The sequence below is a fragment of the Cryptotermes secundus genome, unplaced genomic scaffold, assembly GCF_002891405.2.
Source record: "Cryptotermes secundus unplaced genomic scaffold, Csec_1.0 scaffold248, whole genome shotgun sequence".
NCBI classification, from domain to species: domain Eukaryota; kingdom Metazoa; phylum Arthropoda; class Insecta; order Blattodea; family Kalotermitidae; genus Cryptotermes; species Cryptotermes secundus.
The window spans coordinates 1032820-1058830 of record NW_019737984.1 but is presented as its reverse complement, the minus strand read 5'-3'; the positions used below and the strand labels follow the sequence as shown (position 1 = coordinate 1058830).

General features: G+C 35.3%; 1 protein-coding gene and 1 long non-coding RNA gene across 3 annotated transcripts in view; one reads left to right on the top strand and one right to left on the bottom strand.

Moving 5' to 3' along the window:
* The window catches only part of LOC111870586, a 107189-nt gene that overhangs the window by 34327 nt on the left and 46851 nt on the right, over positions 1-26011 (top strand). Inside the window, exons 33-41 of one of the 2 annotated variants that reach the window (XM_033753906.1) lie at positions 201-506; positions 1162-1491; positions 6231-6557; positions 14260-14574; positions 15579-15857; positions 18516-18710; positions 19780-20133; positions 20390-20599; positions 23678-23869. In XM_033753906.1, the coding sequence (XP_033609797.1) occupies positions 201-506; positions 1162-1491; positions 6231-6557; positions 14260-14574; positions 15579-15857; positions 18516-18710; positions 19780-20133; positions 20390-20599; positions 23678-23869 (2508 nt within the window). The remainder of the gene's footprint in view (positions 1-200; positions 507-1161; positions 1492-6230; positions 6558-14259; positions 14575-15578; positions 15858-18515; positions 18711-19779; positions 20134-20389; positions 20600-23677; positions 23870-26011) is intronic. The other variant, XM_033753905.1, reaches the window with a different exon arrangement.
* On the bottom strand, positions 14460-18192 carry LOC117282804. Its single transcript, XR_004513685.1, has 3 exons — positions 17863-18192; positions 15908-16095; positions 14460-14532 (listed from the first exon to the last, which is right to left on the bottom strand). It is a non-coding gene; the product is annotated as an uncharacterized LOC117282804 (long non-coding RNA).

Sequence of the window (26011 nt, the reverse complement as noted above, 5' to 3'; positions counted from 1 at the left end):
TTGTAATTAATATTGTGAATAAAAGTATTAGACTTGTGTGATACTCTTTATTACTGAAATTAGAAATGAAATTGAAAGTTTTTCTTTACTGAACTAAAGTATTACATACATTTGGTATACAAATATTTCTTCATGTTCACTTATCATTCTGTTATCAGTACTTCTCTAAACTTTGTTCTGTTTCCACCCTCTTCCTGCAGTTCCAGCTGTGACACAGCCATGCAGTCCATCGCCTTGTGGACCAAACAGTCAGTGCCGTGAAATTAATGGCCAAGCTGTTTGCTCATGCCTGACAGGGTACATAGGAAGTCCACCAACATGTAGGCCAGAGTGTGTTGTGAGTTCTGAGTGTCTTCAGAATCAAGCATGTAACAATCAAAAATGTACAGATCCTTGTCCTGGCACATGTGGACTTCAAGCACGTTGTACTGTAATAAACCACAATCCAATCTGTAGCTGTCCACCTGGTTTCACTGGAGACCCATTCACTAGATGCTCATCAATACGTAAGAATACTTTCTTCATTTACTGTATACTCTTACTTGTTTTATTTAAAATCTCATAAATGTCATGAATAGAAGTTTTGAAGATATTCTTTTAAAAACTTCATCAACCAAATCCTCACAACACCGTTATTACTGTGCTATGCAGATCATAATTTATAAATACAGTAAGAGTGGATGTTATGTTATTAAATAACCTGTGAATAAATAAGCACAATAATAGTTTCTTCAGAGGGAATTTTCATCAAAATATTAATAAATTAAATTTTTGGTATCAAAATGAAAACAAACATACATACAGCATTTCACATTTAATACTTTCATAAGCAATTACAGTTACTGTAGAAGAATTAGGATCACAGAAGCTTTTCAGTTAAATATTTCTAGTTGTGAAGTGAAATTCAATTTAATATTTACATATTTATCACAATATAATATAATGTAATACATATTGTAGGCCTATGAGAATTTATGAATAATCCATGTCTATTCTATTGTATCATGAACTCTATAGCACCCACAAAAATTTCAACTTACTGTGTATGAATGTTTGTGTCCTGTCTTAATATAGTTCTCTTGAATACTTTCTGTATCTCTTGTTCATTTGCTTACAGAACTATTCTAACTCTTGCTTTTATCTTTTTTCTTTACTTGGCAGCACCCACACCTGTTCCACCTCCAGCACCTCGGGACCCATGCCAACCATCTCCTTGTGGTCCCAATTCACAATGCCAAGTTTCAGGCGATGGAAGTCCATCATGCACTTGTCTGACAGGATATATAGGCTCACCACCAGCCTGTCGTCCTGAATGTATTATCAATAGTGAATGTGCAAGTCATCTTGCTTGCATCAACCAAAAATGTCAAGATCCTTGTCCAGGATCTTGTGGCGCCAGTGCAGAATGTCATATCGTGATGCATATTCCCAACTGTATCTGCCCATCAGGCTTCAATGGAGACCCATTCACATTATGTATTTTTGCTCAATGTAAGCCTTGATTCTCACCTTTGGTTTGTATTCAGGCTCTGGTGTATGATATTACATCATTCCTGGAGTTGTAGTTGGTGAAGTAGTTGGCCATGGTATATTTGCACAGCATTATTAGCTTTAGGTTTGGAAGTGGAAACAGTGATAAATATTATTTTCTTATATTGAGTAGCTAGAAGATATGGCTGAATGTAATTTTATCACTTCATGTCCCATCACATTAATCTGAATTAAATTAAATTAAATTTGTTTGTTTAGTGAGTCAGATGGATAATTATACAATTATCAGGCCTGCATGACAGAAAATAATTCAACACAATAATCTAAAATTTTAAAAGTAAGAAAATGAGAAGTAGATGAATATGAATCTGTTAAAATTATCAGCCATATTACTGGACACTAATATAAGAATTCAAATATATGGCTTAAAGTAAATTTACAGTTGGATATTTATGAGCTATCTTTTATTGCTGGTTTGTATCTGCAAGGAAATTCTGTTGTGAAGTGGAAAGCTTCAGTCAAGGTTTAGTCATGCTTTTTCTAAATAAGTTTGACTAGCTCTATATCCTATGGGTGCTAAAGCCCCTGTACAGGATTTGTGGAGTTATTTAATAACAATAAACAACTGAATATTCCTCTGCCATAATTACAGTTTGAATTAAGTTTGTTGAAATCTAATTGCTTATGTGCTGGTAAATGAACACTCTGGTTATGGATAGGGCTTTTGGTGGTTGATGGTAAATAGAACTGTATAACAGTTGTGAACCTAAGGAAAATATCAAGTAGCAGAATTTTCTTAATTAGCACTGCTGTGTAATAAGATGTTCTAATTTTTTATGGTAAACATCAGTGGCATAGTATCGTAATTCACAATGCATGAATTGTATACACCACTTCTTCATAAGAAAAGTACAGAACATCTATGGTTCATAATCACACAAAAATGCATAATTATTTCATAAACTTCAGTAAAGTTGAAAGTACTACTGCTTGTTTGAGAATAAAGATGTTTTGCTATGCTTCCATACATCCATACTATTTGTTCAACTATGCCACTGGTATAAACACCTGCTGAGGAAAGGTGTTTTAGAGAAAAAGCTGTTCTTATTAGTATTCCAGGTAACAAACACGATAAGGTAATAGAATATAGCATGGGAGAAACATCATAATATCTTTCCTACCGGGACTTGAATTCCTTCAGAATTAGAATGAAGGACCTACAATTTTTATACACTGCCATTATGCTGTAGTGTCTTAAGAATTCTGTGTAGTGTTTCACATGTTTTACATATATGGAAGAAAAATAGTGTCACAGATATTGTGATAATATGTCAACTCCCAGCAGAATTTCAAGTTCAGATGAGATTTCTAGTCATGTCTCTAGAACGATCCTTTGCCTGAGTATTGCAGAATTGCCCATGTGGTCACGTTGATGATGTTCCACACAGTTTCTTTTACATTTTTCACTGACTAATTTTTGCATATCAGTTGTAGATGACATCTTGATATCATGTATGTCTTGAGATTTCTTATTTCCTTAATTTTATGGTTAAAAATTCCTTAGATTTAACTGGTGTGTAATATTGTTTTTATATGAAACGTTTCCCACAAAATATAGGCTTCTGTCCTGCAGGAAACACAACATTCTTTAAAATTAACCCTCTAGAAGTCATAGCAGAGAAATGGTTAATTCAAGGCAGGAAGATTTTATTATTTCTTTTCTGTATGACCAAGATTGGAGTTAAGAAAGATTTGGAACTGTTAATTTGGAAAACTAATGAAGGACAGCTTTTAAAGAACCAGTATTATAATCAAAGAAACAGATAACAGCTTTAATTTTTGCTGTCTATAGACAGCGGTAGTTGCACTTAATATGCTGGTGGATTATCAAAGAAAGAGAAGCAGCTTTGATTTTTGTTGACTGTAGACAGCAGTAGTTGCGCTTAATATGCTGGTGGATTATCAGAGAAACAGAAGCAGCTTTTTTGTCACTGTTGTTGTTATTGACTATACAACAGTAGTTGCAGTTAATATGCTGGTGGATTGTAGTAAGTTGGGCTTGTAGACAGAAATATAGAAATGCTATATGGTCTGACAATAAAGTTCGCGAACTCATCGCAATAAACGTGCTACATACCTCATTGCTGAATATCACTATGGTCACCTTCAAAATACTCCCATTTGGAAGCTATGCATTGATACCAGCGCCTAGTTCACCCCTCAAAACAATTTTTGGAACTGGTTTTGTGGAATGGCCTTCAGAGCTACCATCGTATTACTCCTGATATCATCATTGTCATAAAAATGCCTTCTTTTCAATATTTTCTTTATCTTCAGTAACAGAAAAAAGCCATTACAGGCTAGATTCAGTGAATAGAGAGGGGTGTTCCAGCACAGTTATTTGTTTATTAGCTAAAAACTCCCTCACAGGTGCATTGTTGTGATGCAAAATCCATGAGTTGTTGGCGATGGCACACCAAAACACACTCAGATGATAATAGATGCTACTCAGAAAGAGACTGCTATAGATCAACAACAACACAGCTATGAAACGCTGCTATGCCAAAGTCATCAAACCAAACTGAGGTTTCTGTCCACTGCTCCCACAGCAAGCACACAGTGGCGAGTTCGCAAACTTTATTGTCATACCTTGTATAACTTTGAATCTTATAATATGTAACTAAACACAAAGTGACTTAACATATTAAAAGTAGTATATTTATATTTATTTCCACTTTTTACAGACATTATAATTTTCCATTATATGACATCGGTAATGGTTTTCCAGTCACAAACTTAAGTAATCTTTTACTGCCAGAAATTACATATAGAAATTGAAACTGTAACATTTTTATTTTTCTCTACATGTACAGGCTGTCATCTTGTGACTTTCTAATGCTAGTACTGTGCATACTGCAATGTATAATGCCTGGTATTATAACAAATTTGTCATTATAAACCCTGCAATATTAAGTTTACTTTGATGTTATTTACAGAAAAGTTTATGTTGATACTGTTACATGAAACACAGTATGCAAAATCACTTTGTGTCTAGTTTGATACTGAAACAGTATTAATGATATGGGACGTTATACATATATGCAGTAAAATTGAGAGTAACATTCTGTAATTCTAGGAAAGGCATTTTAATATTTAAAGAAGCTTTAACAGGGACAGTATACAGTTAGCAGACCCAAATTGAGCTGATTCTAGTTTTTATAATATTATGGACAATATTAGAAAATATGAGCCTTCTTCTATATGCAAGAATATGACAAAATTTACAAAGTGTTGGTCTCAGTCATTTATGTAACATAAGAGTATTTCCTGTTTAACTTTTGGAATGAAATAAGCTTACCTTCAAAATTATTTATACCATTTATTGTGCACAAAATTACTAGCTGATCTTCTGAATTTGTATAAACACTGTCTGGAGTTACAGCCCTTGTCCTCTTTTCATAAAGAGATATTCTTTTAATTCAGTATTTGTAAAAATTTTCTTTATTATCACTGAAGTAATCTGCTAATATTTATGAATTACATCAGTTTACTTTTAAAAAATGTAGAAAATTCCTTGCAAACATTTAATCAGCTCTATTACCTAAAGCTCAAATTAAGTAATATTTCACAGTTCAGTAATGTGAATTTATTGAGGATAAGAGAGTTTCTGGAAACAGCTTAAATTGTTTACATGTCTCACACCATGAAATGTATTTTAGCTTGAGTTGAATAGAGTAAACAGCTTTTGGCAATGTAGGTTCATCAAATTAACCTAGTAGTCTTGTGGTTTGCTTTGGAGGATTCAACAGTGTAGTTTTGTCGGCAAAAAATTTGCTCTCCTGCAGTGTAGTTTGCATTGTGATTGATTTCTTTTACAGGTTGTAAATATGCATGCTGCTTGAAAGTGTTATGTTTGTGTGTACTTTGTAGCATAGTGCATCCACATTCATATTGGTGTTGGTTTATTCTGTTTTATGGTGGTGGTGGTGGTGGTGGTGAAACTTGTGGTATGGGTGTGATTGTGGTACTTGTGATGGTTATGGTTATGGCAACACTTGTGGTGATAAGTAATTTCTGTGATTTAGTTTAGTGATTTTAGGAGTAGTTGATGATTTTATTCATCAGCATGTTGTCTTAATAGCATGTAATGGAATTAATATGTTGTATGATTGAAATATTTGAGAATGTTAAAATATCACACTTAACTGTGTTGCATAGGAAATTTATTTTGAAATCATTACATAATTTAATTTATGTATCTGAGTTTTAACTTAATTTTTCAAAACATTTTATTACTTTCAGTTAATAAAGCATTTTCTGTAATTTGTTTGCAAATAACTATTCAGTAAATTACAAAGAAACTATGAAACTTGCCATAGATATTTCATAGAATTTAAAGCCACTGTCATATAATAATTAATGTTTTAGATGTATGAAAAATAATAATAATACAATACACACTGATTAAAATTTGTACCCAAAGCTTGTTTGTTATTTTGTGATATTTTAATGTTTTCTCAGTATGATTAAATTACTGCATATTGGAGGTCTAGATCAGAGCAGTATTAACTGTATTCTGGATTACACAAGAACAAAATTAGCACATTAATAAATATTTTCAATAACTTAACCTATGAAGTGTCTCAATTGATTATATACACTTCAGATACCTACTCTGGCAGATCTCTGATATCAGAATTCATTGGTCAGATATGTAATGAATATTGTCATGTTTTCAGCTCCACCTTCAACACCACCACCACCAGCTGAACCATGCCGCCCATCACCATGTGGATCTAATGCTCGTTGTCGCGTAGAAAATTCATTCGCTTTGTGTGAGTGCATACCAGAATATCATGGAAACCCATATGAAGGTTGTCGGCCAGAATGTCTTGTAAGTTCAGACTGTTCAATGAACCGAGCCTGTATTCGTAACAAATGTCAAGATCCATGTCCTGGTACATGTGGTGTGTCTGCAATCTGTGCAGTGTCCAACCACATACCAATCTGCACATGCCCTGAAGGGACTACTGGTGATGCCTTCCGAATCTGCACACAAATACCAAGTAAGTGACTTTCAGATCTTTTAGTTCAATTCTAGCTCAGTTTTTCTTGGTGTATCAAAAACAGGTTCCCAAAGGTTCATACATTACAGATTGAGATTAACCTTTGTCATCTGGGATTAAATACCCCTGCTTCTGCAGTGGGGGCCAGATTTTACCTCTGCTTTAATCTGTTGTTGTTGCTGTTTTTTTTATTATTATTATTATTATTATTATTAAAGAAATTCAGCACAAGTCTTCCAAGGCTAATGGCATACACATCAAAGTAGCATAACATGTGTCCAATAAAGGTTAATAAGCATGAGTGTCTGTGTTCAGTTGTACCTCAGCTCTGAATTGCAAGTCTCCAAAAATAACCTTAAATGTAGTAGGAATGTAACAAGATCCACTTGCCCATAGTCTAGCAGTTTGTATCATCATTACTGACTCAGTCCTTAGAGAAGATAAATAGCACCTCAGTTCGTAAAGAAATTCTATGCCTTTTACAGAACAAAAATGTTGAATTTGAAGTTCTCATGTCAGTGATTGAAGAGTACTGTTTTCTGGGATGTGACTTCTTGTAGGCCAGTAGTTCACCGACATTTAGAAGGAATTTAATGCCTCCATCTTCAGGATTGAATAGTGAACAAAATAACAAGCAACAGGCAATATGAGTGAGATATGCATAGAGAACATGGTTAGTTATATGCCTGGCAAGGAGCATAGAGTTAACCGATAAGAGCAAGGAGAGGAGAAAAAATTACCCTCAAAAGGGCCATGTTTGCAAAACTCAAGATATTAAAAAAGGCGGGAGAAAATTGCACAGGTGACAAACGAAAACTATAGATGAGCCTGAAGAGCAGGTGGAGCTGTAGGCAGAGCAGTGGTGTTGAAAGGAAGAAACTGCACTGGCGTAACTGTGGAGAAAGCTAATGAAAGAAGGAAAACAAACTGCTGCAGAAAGTGCAGCATGGAAAGCTTGGGCAGGTGAATGCCATAGAAACTATAGTGTTGACAGGTCTAACAGCCTGTTGGAGAATCCTGCCATGAAAATTTGTAAGAAAGAGGCTTCCTGTGTACTTTCAGGGAGTAGATGAGAGGTTTCCATAATTCTCTTGGGCAGAAGGTATTCTGCATAATTATACTGTTGGGATATAGCTCAGTCACCCTCCTCATGATATGATCAGTGTACCTGGATTTCCTGCAGAGGATACTGGTGTTTGAGACCTGGATGCAATATACAACATTGATGCTATGCCTCACTGTGGCTGATTTGTCTGGTCGATCAAGATAAATATGATGATGGTTTTGCTTTAACCCTGATGTCAGTTTAATAGCCTTTCTGCTCAATGTAGACCTGACCAAACTCACAGGAGATTTTCAATCCTCCCGCTAGTGTCTTCAGTCCTAGGTTGTCCTTGATAGATTGAAGGAAACCGAAGATGTCCACAGTGAGAGGTTGACTGACTTGATGTTGTACCAAGACAGCATCTTGCTAAGGCAGATGAAAGCTGATCCAAGATAGAACAGAAAGGTGACTAAGCCACAATCCTTTGAAGGTGGAGCCACCCTCTCAGGAGGATTAAGAGCCCTACAGACCTGTTGGTTGCTGTAGCTGTTCATGCTGAAAGTAACTTGAGAAACCCCAGTTGACTGTATAGTGTATCCCAGACACACAGAGCCCTGACCTTGTGTTCCATGATGTAAAGGATGATGTGCTTGTTGTGTGGCCACTGGTGGGAGCTAAAATTCAGGTAGATGGTGGAATGGCTTGGTTTATGGTATATATTATGACTCAAAGAACCACAAGTTTCCTGTAAATATCAATACCTAGGTATGGATGATGACCATCTGTTTCCATCTCCATAGTGAGTTGGATGTTGTGAAAGACACTCTTCAGCTCTTCAAGGGAGCCCATCAGTTTATCCGGGCTATGGGGCCAGGTAACAGAGGTGTCATCGATATACAACAACTAGCAGAGGGGCTTACATAGAGATTGCCCTGTCAAGCGCCACCTTTTAAAATAAAAAAAGACTTAGTCTGTGAAGCACAAAACTCTTCTTCTCCTGGAAGAATTCTCACTGCATCAGGAGGTGTCCCAACAACTTAGAGACCTCCTAGGCTGCACGTCCTCCCAAAGGTCTACAAGGAAGTGTTCCCCTGAGGCCCACTTTAAGCACCACATGGGCTCCAAACCTGTTGGCTCCCGAAACATCTGCTGGGTCTCATTTCATGAACTCTGCAGATTTCATTTTCACATTGGGATTTTTCCTAGCTGGACCTGAGGGTTTCATGGCCAGTTTTGATGTGGCCTCATTCTTCACCAGGGTGTCATTTAGGAAGACCTTAAACCTCCCCATTGGAGGTTTTCAGGAGGATATCATGCGACTTTTTTATCATGTTCTGACATCTTCCTTCTTCAGTTTCAACAACCATTTCTAAAAATGCACACTGTCTATGGGTTTACCACTGTCTCCAGTGACTCTCAACTTCTTTGTGTAGGATTTTGAGGTAGTGGCCTTGACAGAGCAATGCGTAAGCCCCTCTGCTAGTTCCTGTATGTGAATGACACCTTCATCTGTACTTGTGTGCCAAAGAAGCTCAAGGACTTCCTTGACCAGATGAACAAGGTCCATCAGAATATCCAGTTCTCTGTGGATATTGATATTTTCAGAAGACCTAACAGCACTCTGAGTCATAAAGTATGTCATAAACCCACCTCTATCTGAACCTATGCTCCCACCACCATCACCACCACCATCCATCCAACAAACAAGCCATGCTTTCTCCCTTGAGCAGAGAGTCATAGCTCTGTGTGACCTGTGAATCCTACACGATGAACTGGAATTTATCAAGGTCACATTGGTCAGAATGTCTACAGCAGGTGTCAGATTCATAGGACTCACAGTATTTCTGAGAGTGTTTCTCCACCTAGTGAGGATCCTTACTTGGTCAACTTTCTGACATATCGCAGGTTAACTTTAAACCACATTGGAAATGCTCTCTTGTCATGATGTACATTTGGTCACCCATCAGCCAAAGGAAATTTCCAGCTTCCTTCATTCTCTCGAAGACAACCTAAAATTGAAAACTGTGGGAGTTTACACTATTCCCTTCAAGCGTGTTCAGGTCTAATTGATAAGACAGATTCTTTAATTAACATCAGGGTCGAGGAACACCATTGGCATATCTATCTTATTCATCCAGACTAGTCAATTATGGCAAGGCACAGCATCAACTTGGGACATAACCTGCAAAAGATCAGTATTATTGCCACCAAAGACAGATATATTGACTGTATCATCAGGAAGGCAATTGAGATTGAGACCTATCCCAATAATATAGATGATGATTTCTGCCTAAGAAGGCCAACTAAATCTCTCATTTAGTCCCTGAAGAAAACAAGAAACATCTGTCTTAGGATTTATCATGATGGGGTTCTCTACCAGGCCTGTGAACACTCCCCATATCAGAACACCCATCCACCTGAGCTTTCCTTGCTACTGTTTCTACAGAAGCTTCTTTCTTTCATCAGCTTTGTTAACATCTCTTTCCATGTTGCTTACTCCTTTCATCCCTCACTGCCCTGCCTACAGCCCCTCTTGCTCTTCAAGCCCACCATAATGGTCATTTGTCACTTATGCCACTTCTGTTCTGCCTTCTTACATGTATTGATTTTGCATGTGTGGCCCTTTTAGGGACCACAGTCCTTTCCTACTCTAGGCCTATATTTAGCCATATCTTCCACACGTAGCTCACTCAGTCTGCTGCTTGCTTTTTGCTTGTTGCTTGATTATCTTGCTCTTCAACTGTGAAGGTGGATGCAGTAAGTTCATCTGAAATCTCAGTGAAATTATACCAGACAATATGGCATAACTTCCAGAAGGTAATACTCTCAGACCTAAAGAGAAATTACCATGTTACAACGACCTACAACTGAGTACTGTGATCAGGCAGCTGAGTCCAGTCCATACATTCATGCCCTATTTCTTTTGAGTATCTGAATGACATCTCTGTGAAAGGTAATTTGCATATTTGGTATACTTTTGTTAATATAACCTTTAAGAGCCTAGCGACACCATATGCCACATGGCATATGGGGACCTTTAAAGTATAGCCGAGTGGCCGTGCGACACTGTATGGGTACGTGCAGTCCACGCGTGTGCACAGTGTTTTAAAATCTAATTTTAAGATAGAAATTCATGTTCTACTTACATTACTTTTGGGCACCCGCTTTATAAGTAGACAGTTTTCCCTCCTACGTCATCTAACTGAATGCAGAGTCCAACGTCGCAATTCATGCACTTTATCCATATGTAACTCCATTTCCCAAGCGAAGAGCACACACGACACCTCACTCTCGTATTACAGGAAGTAGGCCAGTGATGTTGAGTGGCCTCCCCTAATCGTAACGTTTATAAAACATCGCAATTTCAACTATCCACCATAGCCCCATTTCATATGGAAGAAGCCAAAATTGAGAGGCCGCTCATAAATCACACCATTCAGAATGCGGTACAGATGACTTTGAAGGGTCGAGGAAGCAAGGGGCTTTGCAGGGATATTCGAAAAACAGTAACTCAATGTGTTTAGTCCGAGATATAAACAAGCAGAGTTTCATAAGGGCAAAGTAGGATAAGACTTCGCCACACTCGTGCTTACAGAAAGGTCGACAGGACTGGAGAATGTGCAATACAAACATAAATTTCCTCTCCTCTTGCCAGATAAGACATAGTAAGATAGTGTGTCAGCAGCATGAATTTATACTGCAGGAACGTTTTGTGCAGAAACTTTATGCATGTTTGTGGACAGACGCTCAAAATTAGGAATTTTTTTTTGGAATCAGTGTAACAATTTTTATAGATTCTAAAACTGTAAATTACAATATCTGATTCTATATCCTTTTTAGATAAAAGCAGCGTTTATTTCGTTCGTTTATCACAAAAATTGTAGAAATCACAGCATTTTCAGTAACATGCTTACAATTTTTATTACTCTACAATGGCGGACATTTAAATTAACTCCGGCCGTCTGCATTACGGGAATTTAAATGGCCTGTCTCTTAGAGGATAATATAATTTGAATCTTTCAACCGATCTAAAGATAATATGACCTGCTGTAGTTCCCACAACCCTAATTTTGACTATCTGCTATGAATAGTATGCATGACCCTGTTTTAGACCTTGCACAGAGTAAGAAAGATCTTTCACGAAATATTGAAACGACTTATAATAAATCTAAACATGAGTTAAAAAGTATTTTTAAGTACTTGAGACACAAAACAGAAATCTTTCTTATTTAATTTTAATTTCATACTGTATTCTATTTTCTTCACTGATTCAACCTCATTCCAGTATTAAAGAATAATACTGATCTCTCCATCCACCCTTTTCTCTCTGTCTGTAGTCATTATAACATTCCTGCAAATTTTTACACCATTGACCATGTATCATTATAACCCATAAAGATATATGCATATTTCAAGCAAAATTGTTGATACCATATGCTGAAGACTTGCAGAATCAGCATGACACCATATGGTCAGACATAATTAAACACAAAAATCTTTCTGTTCTGAAAAAGAGACAGTATTTACTGATAAGTTCTAAAGGGTTCTGACATCAGTGTATTTTACTTAGAATTACTGAAGGAATTTCTAAACTTTCTGCATCATCTAATATTATAAAACAACCTAATGTGTTAGAAACTGAATCTGTCTTTGTTCTGAGGCATAAAGGTGGGGAGGTACATACTCAGTTGGACCTGATAGATAGAGCTGGACAAGATGCAGTGATCGAGACTACTCCATGTAACAGACAAAACTGAATAGATACCACCCAAACCTTACACCTAAGGATGGAAACTGATCCATTTTCCAAAGTGTTATGTTCTTTTACGATTTGTGATACTCTGGTCATCAACACAACAAATGTTTCAAAATAAATCAATCTAATTGTTTACATTGGTTTTATTTAATAACTGCTACATGTTTCGGTCCATAATTTGGACCATCCTCAGGCAGTTTCATTAAATTTATTTCACATTATTATCCATATTAGTATTAATCATAATCATCATAATACATGTTATTAATAAAATAGTAAAAAGATTTTGAATTTTTAAAAATTCTCTCATCACTACAATGTAAAATTCTGTGTTATTTGTTGCGTATTGTAGGTGGTGTTTTTCTTCTGGGGTTCGCCGTTATATTTTTGGTACTATTCACATATAAGTTGTTATTAGATTTTTGTTTTTATGTGTTTCTTCTTACCTTCTTGAATGTGACATCATGATTAAATTTTTTCTCTTTGTACAATGTATTGCAGAATCCGCTCTTAATTTTCCATTAACCAGTTTCTTGTTGTCACTATCTTTCCAAGACATTTTAACTTTGCTTCATTTTCTAAAGTTCTGTTAACTTGCTTCATAAGTTTATATTTAATTAATGAAAATTGTCTTTATATAAATTGAACTGTAACCATCAGATGAAGCTCTGAAATTGCACAATCATGGGTTAACCATAGCAACAAATTGTCAACTGTTAACATATTGCATGACCATAAGTTATTGAACAGGCCACTAAGAAGAAGCAGTCTTTTGTTTCATTGTATCATGTCTCTTCTGTTACTATTGATAATATGTGATATGGATGTGCGAAGTATGGTTAATGTTTATCACGGAATATGGCTTAATTTATGAAAATCTGGAACGTTTCTTACTTTTTCAAAATGTGCACCAAGTTCAGTAAAACTGTGTTAAGCGCTCTAACTGAAACCAGTAGGATACCCAAGCGGACACGTGATAGGCCAGTGTAAGTAATGCGATGCAAATATATATTTATTACTGCTTGAATTCACATCTTCATGCATAGCATAAGACATGTCTGAGTAAATTCTACCTGTATATGCCTCCTGTTAATTTTATGAATATTCAGCATCAAAATAATATGATTGCTCCTAGATAGTAGATTCTGCTATGAAATAAAGAGGAATATTATATGAGATGTGACATGAAACACCACTGGGAAATGTGTTCTTGCAGAAGAATATGGTCTTCACTTAGTTTAGTTTGTCCATCAAGACTATTAAGTACTTCTTCAATAAGGTTGACATCATTGCTTCTGGAACTTAAAATTTTTTTGTTAATGAATGTACTCTTACCTGACTTTACATTAATTAGGGATACAGTGCCTATAAGTTGTTTTTGAATAATGATGATGTTGTAGCCTAAATATCCCTAAACCACATTATGCTTTATTATAAAACTTTTAAACTTTATGGTTCTTCTAAATAACTTCATTCTATATTGTGTTTGTATTTCTTCCAATATGGAATTGCATTCTCTAGATTCATATAGCCTTTAATAAACATGTTTCCTATATTAACAATTTTAGTTTACCATTAACTTCAGCAGGCTGTTGTTCTTTAGTGTTCCATATAAATAGAAATCCTATAATGATTTTCCCAAATAACTGGTTTATGCATAAACTCTCAGGGATAATGCAGGTATATATTAATTCTCCTTCAAATTGAATATAGGATGAATACTGCCATAATTAAATCTAATGTAATGTTTACCTTGCCTGAATCTCTCATCGTTCATGAAGAGTCATATCTTTTGTTTTTATTTTTTATCTTCTTTTTGCATAATTCCTTCAACAATGGAACTCAGTATTATTATATTGAATTCTATGTAATTATTTCCAAATGTATTTTTGTAATTCCAGAACAACCCGAAGTTAACCCATGTAATCCTTCACCTTGTGGAACCAACACACGTTGTCAAGCTTCAGGTGGAAACGCATTCTGTGAATGCTTACCTGGATTCCATGGCAGTCCAAGTGGCAGCGGCTGTCGCCCAGAGTGTGTCATTAGCTCAGACTGCCCCCGAGACAAAGCATGTGCGAACACAAAATGCATTGACCCATGTCCAGGAGTGTGTGGCTATGGAGCACGTTGCCAAGTTATCAACCATAGTCCCATTTGTAGTTGTCCACCACCTACAGTAGGAGATCCATTTGTAGAATGCAAAGATCAACCACGTAAGTCCACATTGTTTATGTAACACATCTTTATGCATAATTAAACAAAACTGGTTGCTAGTAATATGCCAGTGTTATGCAGAAGTGTATAATTCCATAATGTATCTATAATGTACTGTATTTATTTTTAAATTTGCACTGAATTTATCATTTCTTATATTAAAAACTTGTTACTCCCTGACTTATTAGGTTGCATAAAAGCTACTAAATTTCACACATATGTTGTGTTGCTCTCTGACCATAACTGTCCTGAAATATTTAATTGCAATATGAAACCTTTGTTTCTAGATAAGTGTGTTGTGTTTAAATTACTTTTATAATGATATGTATAAGAGTCCTGCTTGGATTGTCACATGATGACAAGAGAGTGAATTCAGTTTCTTCATGAAAGACATTCTCTTAAAAAGTATTGATCATGACTGAGAAGAGTCAACATGCATCTAGATATTTCCAGTATTACTAGAACAAAGGACATCATTTAAACTCACGATAAATTGAAATTGTCTTCCTTGTTTCCTTACCATAAGTGCCATGTCCTGTTTGTTAGATCAGTAAGTCACATTCCATTTTACTAACTGTTATAATTGTCATAGATCTAAATATTAAAGCTTCTAGAAGATTGTTTAATTGCATGCGTCACATCATATGTGTGAGAAAACATGAGACAATTATATTTCATATCATTAGTTTAAAAATCAAGATCTGTTGGTCTTAATCAGGAGCATTTTTCTAATTTATTTTGCTGTATGCCTGTGTGCTGACTCTGTGACAAAATTCATAATACCATTCAGTGGCTTTCTTGAAAATTCTACAGTTTTCACAAAGCAATTTAATGTATCTTAGAAATTGGGCATTATAATCACCACTGTTAAAGACAGTCACCTCCCATACAAGTAGAGGCCAAACGCTTATAATTTAAATGTAGAGGTATTCAATTTTGATGCCCACTTCTGTATGGTGACCTAGACAAATGCCTTACACACTGTGTGACTTTCGTTTCCCAGCACCTCCTGCTGACCCATGTAACCCATCACCATGTAATGTAAATGGTCAATGCCGTGTTGTCAATGGAGCTGCTGCCTGCACATATCCCGAGTGTGTCATCAACCAGGATTGTCCTCGAAACAAGGCATGCTTTGCTCAAAAGTGTCGTGATCCTTGTGTAGATGCCTGTGGTATTAATGCCCTGTGTCAAGTTGTAAATCACAATCCAGTATGTTCATGTCCAGAGGGATATGTTGGATCACCTCGCATTTCATGCCAACTACAACCTGCACAGCCAGGTAAGCATCTCATATATATTGTAACGTGTTTCGTTATCAACTGAACTTACTGACTGCATTCAGTTCTTCAAAACAGAATTTTAAGTTATCATTTGAGGTTTTCACAGCAGTGGTTGTGAAGACTACTATCTTCCGGGGTATAACGCTGTGTAATCCAATGAAAGTCAGCCACCTGCTTTTATGCTGGTATCTTGCTTGGCTTATTCTTCAATCTTGATAATGGAGATGTCATGTTTCTCTGAAACATCAGTTGATTTCCAACAGATCATCTGAAGTTATACCCCAGAAGACAATATTCTTCAGAATTTTGCATGTTAAATATTCACATCCAATAGAAAGAAGAAATGTCTTATAATATCTTATCATGCCAATATGTAGTATATTAGTTCAAAGAAATTATGGCATATACACTTGGTCGTCGACTTAACGACCGACTTCCATTCTGACTGACAGCTTGTAAGTGGATCTGGTCGTATGTCAGCCATATATTTATTAACAGTATTTTTTAACCTTTATAATCTTTTTATCATCTTTATAATTTATTTTTAAAATGTTTTACATTTTAATCATCTTTTATTTTTCATTTTTTTTGTGGTCATAAGTCGCATAGGTCGTAAGTCGACAACAAAGTGTATATGTAAGTGCATCTCAAACCGATAATAATTACAGCAGCAAAGATTATATATAAGAACATCTTTTATCTGTCTGTGTAATAGCAATTTTGGTGATAACTTTTTTCAATTTAAAGAATAGTGAGCCAAACAAGAAAGTAGCCTGCTTTTTGCTGGTTTCTTGCTTGGGTCACTGTCGAACCATGAAGATAGAAGCAGTACCTTCCTGAAAAATGATAGTAAACTCCTACAGAACTAAATGGTGTTACAGAAAATAATACTCTTATAAGTTTTGATTTGACAGAATATGACTAAAACGTTGTGAGCTGCATAAGTAACAAGAAACAGAATCTGCTTACAATGCAATAACTTGGGAATCCAAAATACATCAAGTTGACAGGACAACATTGTGCATTTTCTTACAGCAGTAATTTAGCATACTCTATTACATAAGTTTGATGGCATAGTGCATATTGTACAAAATTAGATAGACATAAATGAGGAACACTTTGAAGTAGTAGACCTAATAGATTGCTGTATGTTAGCAGTAACTTAAAATAAAATAAACTGTCTATCCTTGAATTTATTAACCATAGAAGAAACAATTTATTTCTAAAAATGAAGGTTCTCTAGTTACCTCGTGACTTAATTTTGCTATGTTTCTTTGGGTTTGAAGATTCATCTGATAAGTGCTGTGCCACAAGCACTATGCTACATTTTAACTGTTGTCCAATATTTTATTGAAAGATGACATGAGCATGAAAACTGAGTCAGATCTAAAAATTTGTGATGAAGTATATATTAATACAGTTATTGACTTCTTAAACATCTGTAGCTCTGTCAAATGGGTCGAACTGAGTAGGCTGTGGATGGATACAGAGTCCAGTCTTCAAAACATTGTTTTTAAATAAAAACTAGATGTTGGATAATGTTCAGAAAGTCAATATTTGCATGAAAACTGAGACATTTTGTACTCTTATTATTTAGAAATTTCCAAGACTTGTGGTTTTTGAAACAGAAATCTTTGTTATGTAGAGTACTTGCCTTCTGCTATTTTTAGAGTTTTTTGTTGCTAGTGGGGTGGGACTAAGTCCCTTGTGCTGCGGCCACTTCTGGCCTATTGTACCAGCCCCAGATGATAGATGAGGGTGATTGTGGAGCAATTGGTGGAATGAAGATTGGCAGGGGAAACCGAACTCCTCAGAGAAAACCTACACCAGCACCACTTTGTCCACCACAAATCCCACTTGACCAACCCAGGATCGAATCTGGGCTGCCGCAATGGGAAGCCAGTAAAAACCGCTTGAGCTATGTCACAGCCACTTTGGCATGTTACTGTATGTTTACATGCTATGTTATATAGTGAAATATTACAGCACGTTTCCCACACTTACGAAATTTGCGAACAACACTTTATCCACAATTTCTGACAACACCACCAGATCCCCATTTCACAGTGTCCATATTTACAACCTTAACATCTAGTTGAGTTGAAACACTGACGTCACTTGCCCAAAAGTTGGGTTATGTTTGTACGAAATACACATGTTCTACTTAATTACATTTTTGAGGCATAAAGGTATTAGAGTTGGTAAATATACTGGCATAGAACATCACATGGCACTGACAGGGATTTGTGTATTAAGTACCATAAATTGCCATTTCTATCAATATTACAATTACATTAAGACATTTCACACTACACTACAAATATACAACTACTCCATGGCCATCTAGATCAATCTAGATCATCTCTATTTTTAGAGTTGCAAATGCTGCAAGGTTCATGTGAGGAAAGGCCGTTTATTTCAAGTAGTCAAGTAAAGACTTCTGAGAGAATTGACTATTTTCCATACCTAGAAGTTTGAGTCACCTGTTCAGAGAATGAACTGTTGTCCATAACTAGAAGTATGATAAACCTGTTTCTTTCATTTGTAATACCAGTAATAGAAGTAAGAGATCAGCAACACACAACAGGTGCAATGATTATGATGTAGTAAATCTAATGAGTATAAGAGAATAACAACTTGTATATGTGTTTTTTCAGTTCCTAAACCTGAATGCAGAGACAACTCAGAATGTACAAATGACAAGGCATGCATTAATGAGGCATGTCGAAATCCATGTGTTGAGTTTCCAAACACCTGTGGCATAAATGCCTTGTGCCATGTCCAGCTTCACCATCCTCTGTGTGTCTGTAAAGATGGTTTTACAGGCAGTGCCCAAGGCCAGTGCTATGAGAGTAAGTACAATAACAGACTGCTTCTGAAATTTAAATTTTGCATCCATAGTACAGAGAATTATTTTTAAAATGAAATGGTATTTCAGAATGTGTTAATTAAATTACGTTTTGTTACTTTGGAAATCATGGGAGTGATAAGAAATGCATATTGTTTGGAAAATCTGAAAGGAAAACACCATTTGTAAGACCTACACATAAATGGAAAGATAATATTAAATTAGATCTTAAATAGGGTGTAGTTATGTGGATTGGTTTTATCTGGTTCAGGAGGACCAGTGGCATGTTTTTATCAACATGGTAATAAGCAGGGCCCGGATTTTGATGACCTCAAAATATTTAAAAAATGACCGAAAAAATCCAGAGAAATGACCTAAAATATGACCCCAAAATGTACTATGCAGGGCCCGGATTTTGATGACCTGAAAATATTAAAAAAAATGACCTATAAAATGACCGAAAAAATCCAGAGAAATGATCTAAAGGAGAAAAGAAAGAACACTTTGCTTCCATGTTNAGGATACAAGGAAAAAAAAGATGACATGTCATCAAAATCCGGGCCCTAGTAATAAGCTTTCAGGTTCCATAACAAACATAAAATTTCTTGAATAGCTGAACAATGATTATCTTATCAAGAAGGAATCCACTATATTCAGTTAACTCCTTGATTAGTTAGAAAATCATTGGAGGTGGTATCCAGTCTTTAAAATTATATTGTCACAGAGAAGCACTGTATTTGACAAAACTAATATAACTATTATACTTACTCTTATTATCATTGCATCACATTCAGATCATAATCATATTATGAAGATGTTGGAATTTAAAATTATTATTATCTATTTATTCATTCATTTTCTGAAACCTGGTTCATTTAAAATAAGCATTTCTATTATGTTTTCCTTATTGCAGTAAGGAAGGTCAAGAGAGGGAAAGAATTTAGTTTCCACTTCACACAAAAATACCTTAGTATTCCATAAAAAAGTTAGGCCAGAAATCACTGCATTAGTACTGCACATTAAAAGTAACTCTGTCCTGTGTCAGGCCGTTAACTTGTCACTTTGTTTTGCAGTTGGATGTCGGTCTGATTCAGAGTGCCCACCAACTCAAGCCTGTGTGAATCGCCAGTGTGAAGATCCATGCTCTTATACACAATGTGGAGTTAATGCAATATGTAGAGCTGACAGTAACCATCGTGCTCGCTGCTATTGTCCAGACAGTTATCGTGGAGATCCTCTTATACTCTGTAGCAGACCTGAATGTACCAGTGATGATGAATGTCCATACAGCTTAGCTTGTCGTAGTGATCGTTGTGAGAATCCCTGCAGTTGCGGAGGAGGTGCATTATGTACGGTGACTAACCATCAGGCAACATGTCAGTGTCCACCTGGATATGTTGGCAATCCTCATGTCAGTTGTACCATAGGTGAGAAAACCAGCCTTTTAAAATTAATTGAAAATTATTTGCTTAAGAGAAGGTACTGCATTCCTGCCATTTGTGAGGAGCACAAAATTCTTCTTACACATTATTCTGTTGCTGTGTCCTTGAAGTGGGCCAGTTCCAAATTCAGGGAGTTCTGATTTCAGAACATGGAATCAGTACAGGTCAGAGAATGTATGCCATGTTACGCATAGAAGAAGAAATATGTCGAGTGAAATTAATCATTTGCACTTGTTTTCAGAACCTCCTGTGGAACCTCAGTGTGTAGTGGATGCTGACTGCGCCAGTAAGCTGGCTTGCTTCAGTGGAACATGTCGCAACCCATGCGTAGAGACAAAACCATGTGCTGCAAATGCTGCTTGTACTGTGGTTGATACATTGCCACTTAGAACAATGTCATGTAGTTGTTTGCCAGGCTTTGTTGGAGATGCAGATGTTGAATGCAAACCAGGTATGTTTTCTTAGTACAAAGTGTGGCTTTTGGTTCAAAGCTGACATGCTGTTGTCTCTATGTTGAGATAACTTTGCTATGATACTGTGCCAATTAACTCCATGAATGAAGGCCTTCTTGAACAGCAAATAATCAGTCACATTGTCAGGAAATTCCCTCCTATTTATGGGACCTGAAGGTACATTACCCCGTTTGTAAGAGTTGGCAGTTGGGTCCTATCCTGAGCCAGGTCAGTCCAGTCCAGATTCTCGCAACTCCTTACTTTTTTAAAATCCACTTTAGTATCATCCTCTCATCCACACACAGGTCTCCTAAGTTGTCTCTTCCCTTCACACTTTTTTGACTAAAATTTTATGTATTTTTATCATTCTAATATCATCTGGTGAAGAATACAAATTTTGAAGCTTTTCATTATGTAATCTCCATTCTTCTGGTACTTCCACTCTCTGAGACTTAAATATTCTTTTCACTACTTTGTTCTCAAGCACCCTTAATCTATGGTCTTCCCGTAGGACAAGAGACCAAGTTTCAAAATAACAGGTACAATATAGATTTGTTTTTATCTAGGGGATATTATGATAAAAATTTTCTAAACTGAGTTGGAGCAAACATTTCCCAAAACTAGGCAGAGACAGGATTCATCATTTCATATTTCGTGATGCATTATATACATATACCTGTACATACTGTAGATATAGAATTTATATTATGCAACTTCACATCCAAAATCTAGAAAAATGGAGCGATGAAATTTACTGACTACTGTGAAATCTCAAAAGATTTTCTACAGCTGCTTTCTTAGCAGATATGTAAACTTAAATTTGTAGTTTCTAACATGTTATCAGAACTCATAAAATATTTAATTTAGTTACATAGGAGGAATTTTCAGTCCTTTACCTGTTACCATAAGCATTAGCTTTGTATTTGGAAGGAATCTGTTTCAGATCTGAATCACCCTGGCTTTCCTTGCTTTTCTCTGGTATTTCTATTCAAATAGAAAAATATCAAAAGGGGGCCATGATCAGGGCTTAAATCCTTTCTCCTGTCCATCTTCACATCAACATCCAAGATCACCATCTTTCCGCACAGTGTAACACCCACTAACACTCTGCAATAAGAGGTGACATACCAATTATTACAGAATGTATTATATACATTGTGTAGCAAAGTAGCTAACTTTGTGGAGCAGAGTCCTTCAACAGCTGATAGTCTCTCAGCTGTTCAAGAAGTTGCCTGCTTTTTATGAAACCCAAAGTTTTGTCACCATGCTCACAAGAGCTCATCATTGGTTCCTATCCTGAGTCAGATGACTCCATTCATATCCTAATATTCTATTTATTTAAGGTTCTCTTTAATATTATGTTTGTATTGTCACCTTGGTTGCCAAAGTAGTCTCTGCTCATCATGTTTCTCAACTAAAACTCTGTGCATCTCTTATCTATATGATACATGCATGCTATGTGCCCCAACCATCTCATCCTCCTCAATTTGATCACACTTTATAGATTCTAAAGGGTTCTGACGATGGTGGATGACACATGGAATGACTAGGTTTTTAGACTTTTTCCATCATCTGGAATTCTAGGTAATAGAGGACACGACGTTTCAGAAACTGGATCTGTTTCCATCTTCAGGAGAGAAAGGAAGACAGAAACAGATCCAGTTTCCAAAATGTCGTGTCCTCTATTACCTAGAATTCTGGACAATGGAAAAAGTCCAAAAACCTAGTAATTCTGTTGATCACACTTTGCTGAAAAATTATGCACTCTGTACAATATATATTGATTTACAATATGAGTAAAAATTAAAATGAAATTAAATCTGCAGTGTGAGCAGTTTTTTAAATGAAAGCTGCTTATAGCAAATCTCAGGAACTGTGTAATTTCTGTAATCATATGAACCAGTTTTGCAATATTAACATTTGTTATGTATTTTACAGGTCACCAGAATGGTACTGGAAGATTTAAATGGCTAGCATCATTAACATTTTTATGCCTTCATTAACATCACTGACAAATTCACACATTTAGTGACTAGCGTTAATGAAAGCACAGATTAACCACTGACATATTTCAGGTTGTTAGCAGTTTGATTCCTTCCATGCAATTTGTATAATTTAGATATTCACATTTTTCTTGTCAAAACAGCAGCACACCAGTTTAATTTTAAAGTATAATTTTCATACTGTGTTACAATTAATAGACATAATCAAGTACATATTAACTCTTTTGGAAAATAATTTAGTGTGGATTATTATAATAAATATTCATCATAATGTTTGTTGTATTATGTCTGAATGATATTCATATGTTAAATTTTGCAGTTAAATTTATTTCGTAATAGTTTCTATAATTTAACCTTTTTATCTGAAATATAGCAGAGTTCCAGCTTTTTGATTATATGTGTGTTATTGATGTGAACCATATTCCCTTGGATGGACATAATTAAAAGTCACATGTTTAAATAATGTTCTTTTAAAAGTATCAAAGTAATGCCAAACTCTTGCATATTATGAATATTAAATTTGCAGATTTTATTGTCTAGAGTAAGAAGCATAACCAAATATCTCAAATACTGGATATTTTACTTGAACTCATACTTTAATATGCTGGTGATCCATTTTCATCAAGCTTATGATAGCTGTAGTTATATTTTTTATTGTACAAGGAGAAAGGGATTAAAAATTTGTGCTCTTAGCGTCTCTAGTTCTGACTTAGAAAAGTGATGTAAGATATGATACTACAACATCCTCTTTCATTATGCAATGATTATAGTTTGTGCCATAATAGTAACATGTTTTGATCCAGTTGTACATAAAATTTAGTTCTAAATGTGATGAAAACATTAATACAAATAAACAAATTCTCTCAAATTTTTCTCAGTTTCAAAATTCTAAATCTTAGTCTGATATATATTATGAATCGTTCATTTGGATTGAGAGCTTCTGTGTGGTTAATGTTGTAACCTTTCATGATCCAGTTTTATATTCCATATATATTAGGTATGTTGGGTATTGGACCAAAAAGGTAATTACTGTTGTGTCTATGAGTTCATCCTCATGTGTTTTGAATATTGCAGCTGAGGAACCAGGTTGCAAGATCAATGATGACTGCCCTCAGAGTGATACGTGCCTCAACCACCAATGTATCAATCCATGCACTGTGTCTAACCCATGTGCACCCAATGCAGAATGCCAGGCCAAGAACCACAGAGCTGTATGTCAGTGTCCAAGTGGTCTCACTGGAAACCCATTTATCAATTGCTATGAAGGTACACAGCATCCTTCTATAATGAACTTGTTACTAATATATATATAATACCATCTGTTTATAAGGAATTCTGGAAGTACTTTCTATATTTCTATATTGCTTTCATCAACATAAAAGGTCCTGACAACTTCCAGATTAAAAATGCTATAATGCAGTACAGTATTTCTGTTTATGTAGAATTCCACTTCACCTTCAGTGTTTTAATCATATGCTTTAAGCATGTAAGTATACCCTATTGCTGTGCTGATGCTCACAAATACTGCTTCATATAAACTTATTCATGTTAATAATGTATTACCATGGAAATACATAGTACATTAGAGATTCTTAGAAACAAAAGGTAAATAAATAAATAAATGAATGAAAATGAATAAAAAATAAAGAGTGAAGTAATAAATAAATAAGTAAATAAATAAATAAGAAACCATAAAAACAGTAAAGTAAACACGTGAGATTTAATTTAACACATAAATTTCCTTTCATAGTATTCTTTAAATTGATAATTGCAAAACAGTGTGGCTAAATGTCTGTTATATGAAATTATTGTGAGATATTTTTATTATGTTTTATTATTTGGAACCAATTGTGAAACATATTTTTGCAAAACTCATAAACATTATTATGTAAGAATTAAAATTTTAATTTTTATATTTCTATCACATTCATTTCAAACTAACTGTTATAAATATTCTTCTGTAAGTTATAAAAAATATTAAACTTATATAGTGTATATAATAGGCATGTGCAAGAATACATTTTTCAGTTTGAGATGGGGTTAAGACAAGAATTTGGGAAAACTGAAATTTGAGGTGACACTGAGTATAATCTCTAGTAAACCAACTTTTTCACTGCAGTAATTTATAACACTAGATTTTTTTCAGTGTACTGCTATATTCACTCTGCTTCCACTGTGGTAAATATGGTAACTGATTTGTTTTGACGTTAGACCATGCTGCACAAAGCAGAAGCAGTTAACAGAAATATCTTGAGTTTCAAGCCTGAAGAATTAAAGTTTGAATCTATATTGAGAAGTTTCTTTCTTTCTTTCTTTCTTTCTTTCTTTGATCACAAAATTAGAGACTTGCACATGCCTAATATATAAGTAACCTATAAGACAAGGGAATAATATATCTAATGATCACTTTGGTCAAAACATATGGTCCCTGAGTGAAAATATTGTATATAACGTTAATTATCCTTATGTACAGCAACGAATGATATGTGGAGACAGTGCAGTGCAAGCCTGTTATTATGAGATTCATAAATTATGGAGATATAGTTGAGATGCCGCTATGAAAAGATGTAAAACCGCTATGCAGGAAATATAAAACAATGTTTAATTACTGAGAGATTACATACAAGTTTTGGCCCCCTGTTTAATTTTCATGGTTATGACACAAATTTCCATATCTCAATATTGTGACCCTCTCATGATACAACACAGTTGTCTGTTGGTCGCATTAAAAACTTTCCCATGCCTTTCTAATTAGAACACAGTGGAGAGTTAACTACAGCAGCAGAGTCCACCAGTGTTTGCCTGCCTTCTTATTACTAGTTTGAAACTTGTCATCATCATTTAAAAAAACGATTGTGGTATATTCCACCAAGCTTATGCTGTATGCATTTCTTGTTTTCAAGAATACTGCTCACTCAGAAACTCTGAGGGTGTCAGAATGTGTGGTATATTCTTATGTGAAACCATAATTATTTTAGATTTCCATAAATGCATGCAAAAACTCTATTAAATGTTCAAAGATATGAATTCTTGTAATCACTACAAAACACTAATATTTAATTTTCATCTGTGTAACATGAACCTGACTGTGAAAGGGTTAATGCTACCCTACATCAAAAAGTTTCATCTTACCAGCTCTAAACCATAAAATTATTTTGGTCCTATAGGAATCCTTCATATGTAAAGTTTGAATCATCATCATCATCAGTAATCTGTCAAGATGACAGGTCCACAGTCTCTTTCAAAACAATTCCTCCACTTAATGCGATCTAGAGCTTTCTCCTTCAAATGACAGTATCCTCTTCTGTCCCCAAGGTCATCCAGCATCTTCTTACGTCTTCTTCCTCGTCTTCTTGTCACTTCTATCCGCCCATCTATCTTTCCTTCGATAGCTTCTTTTAGAAGGCA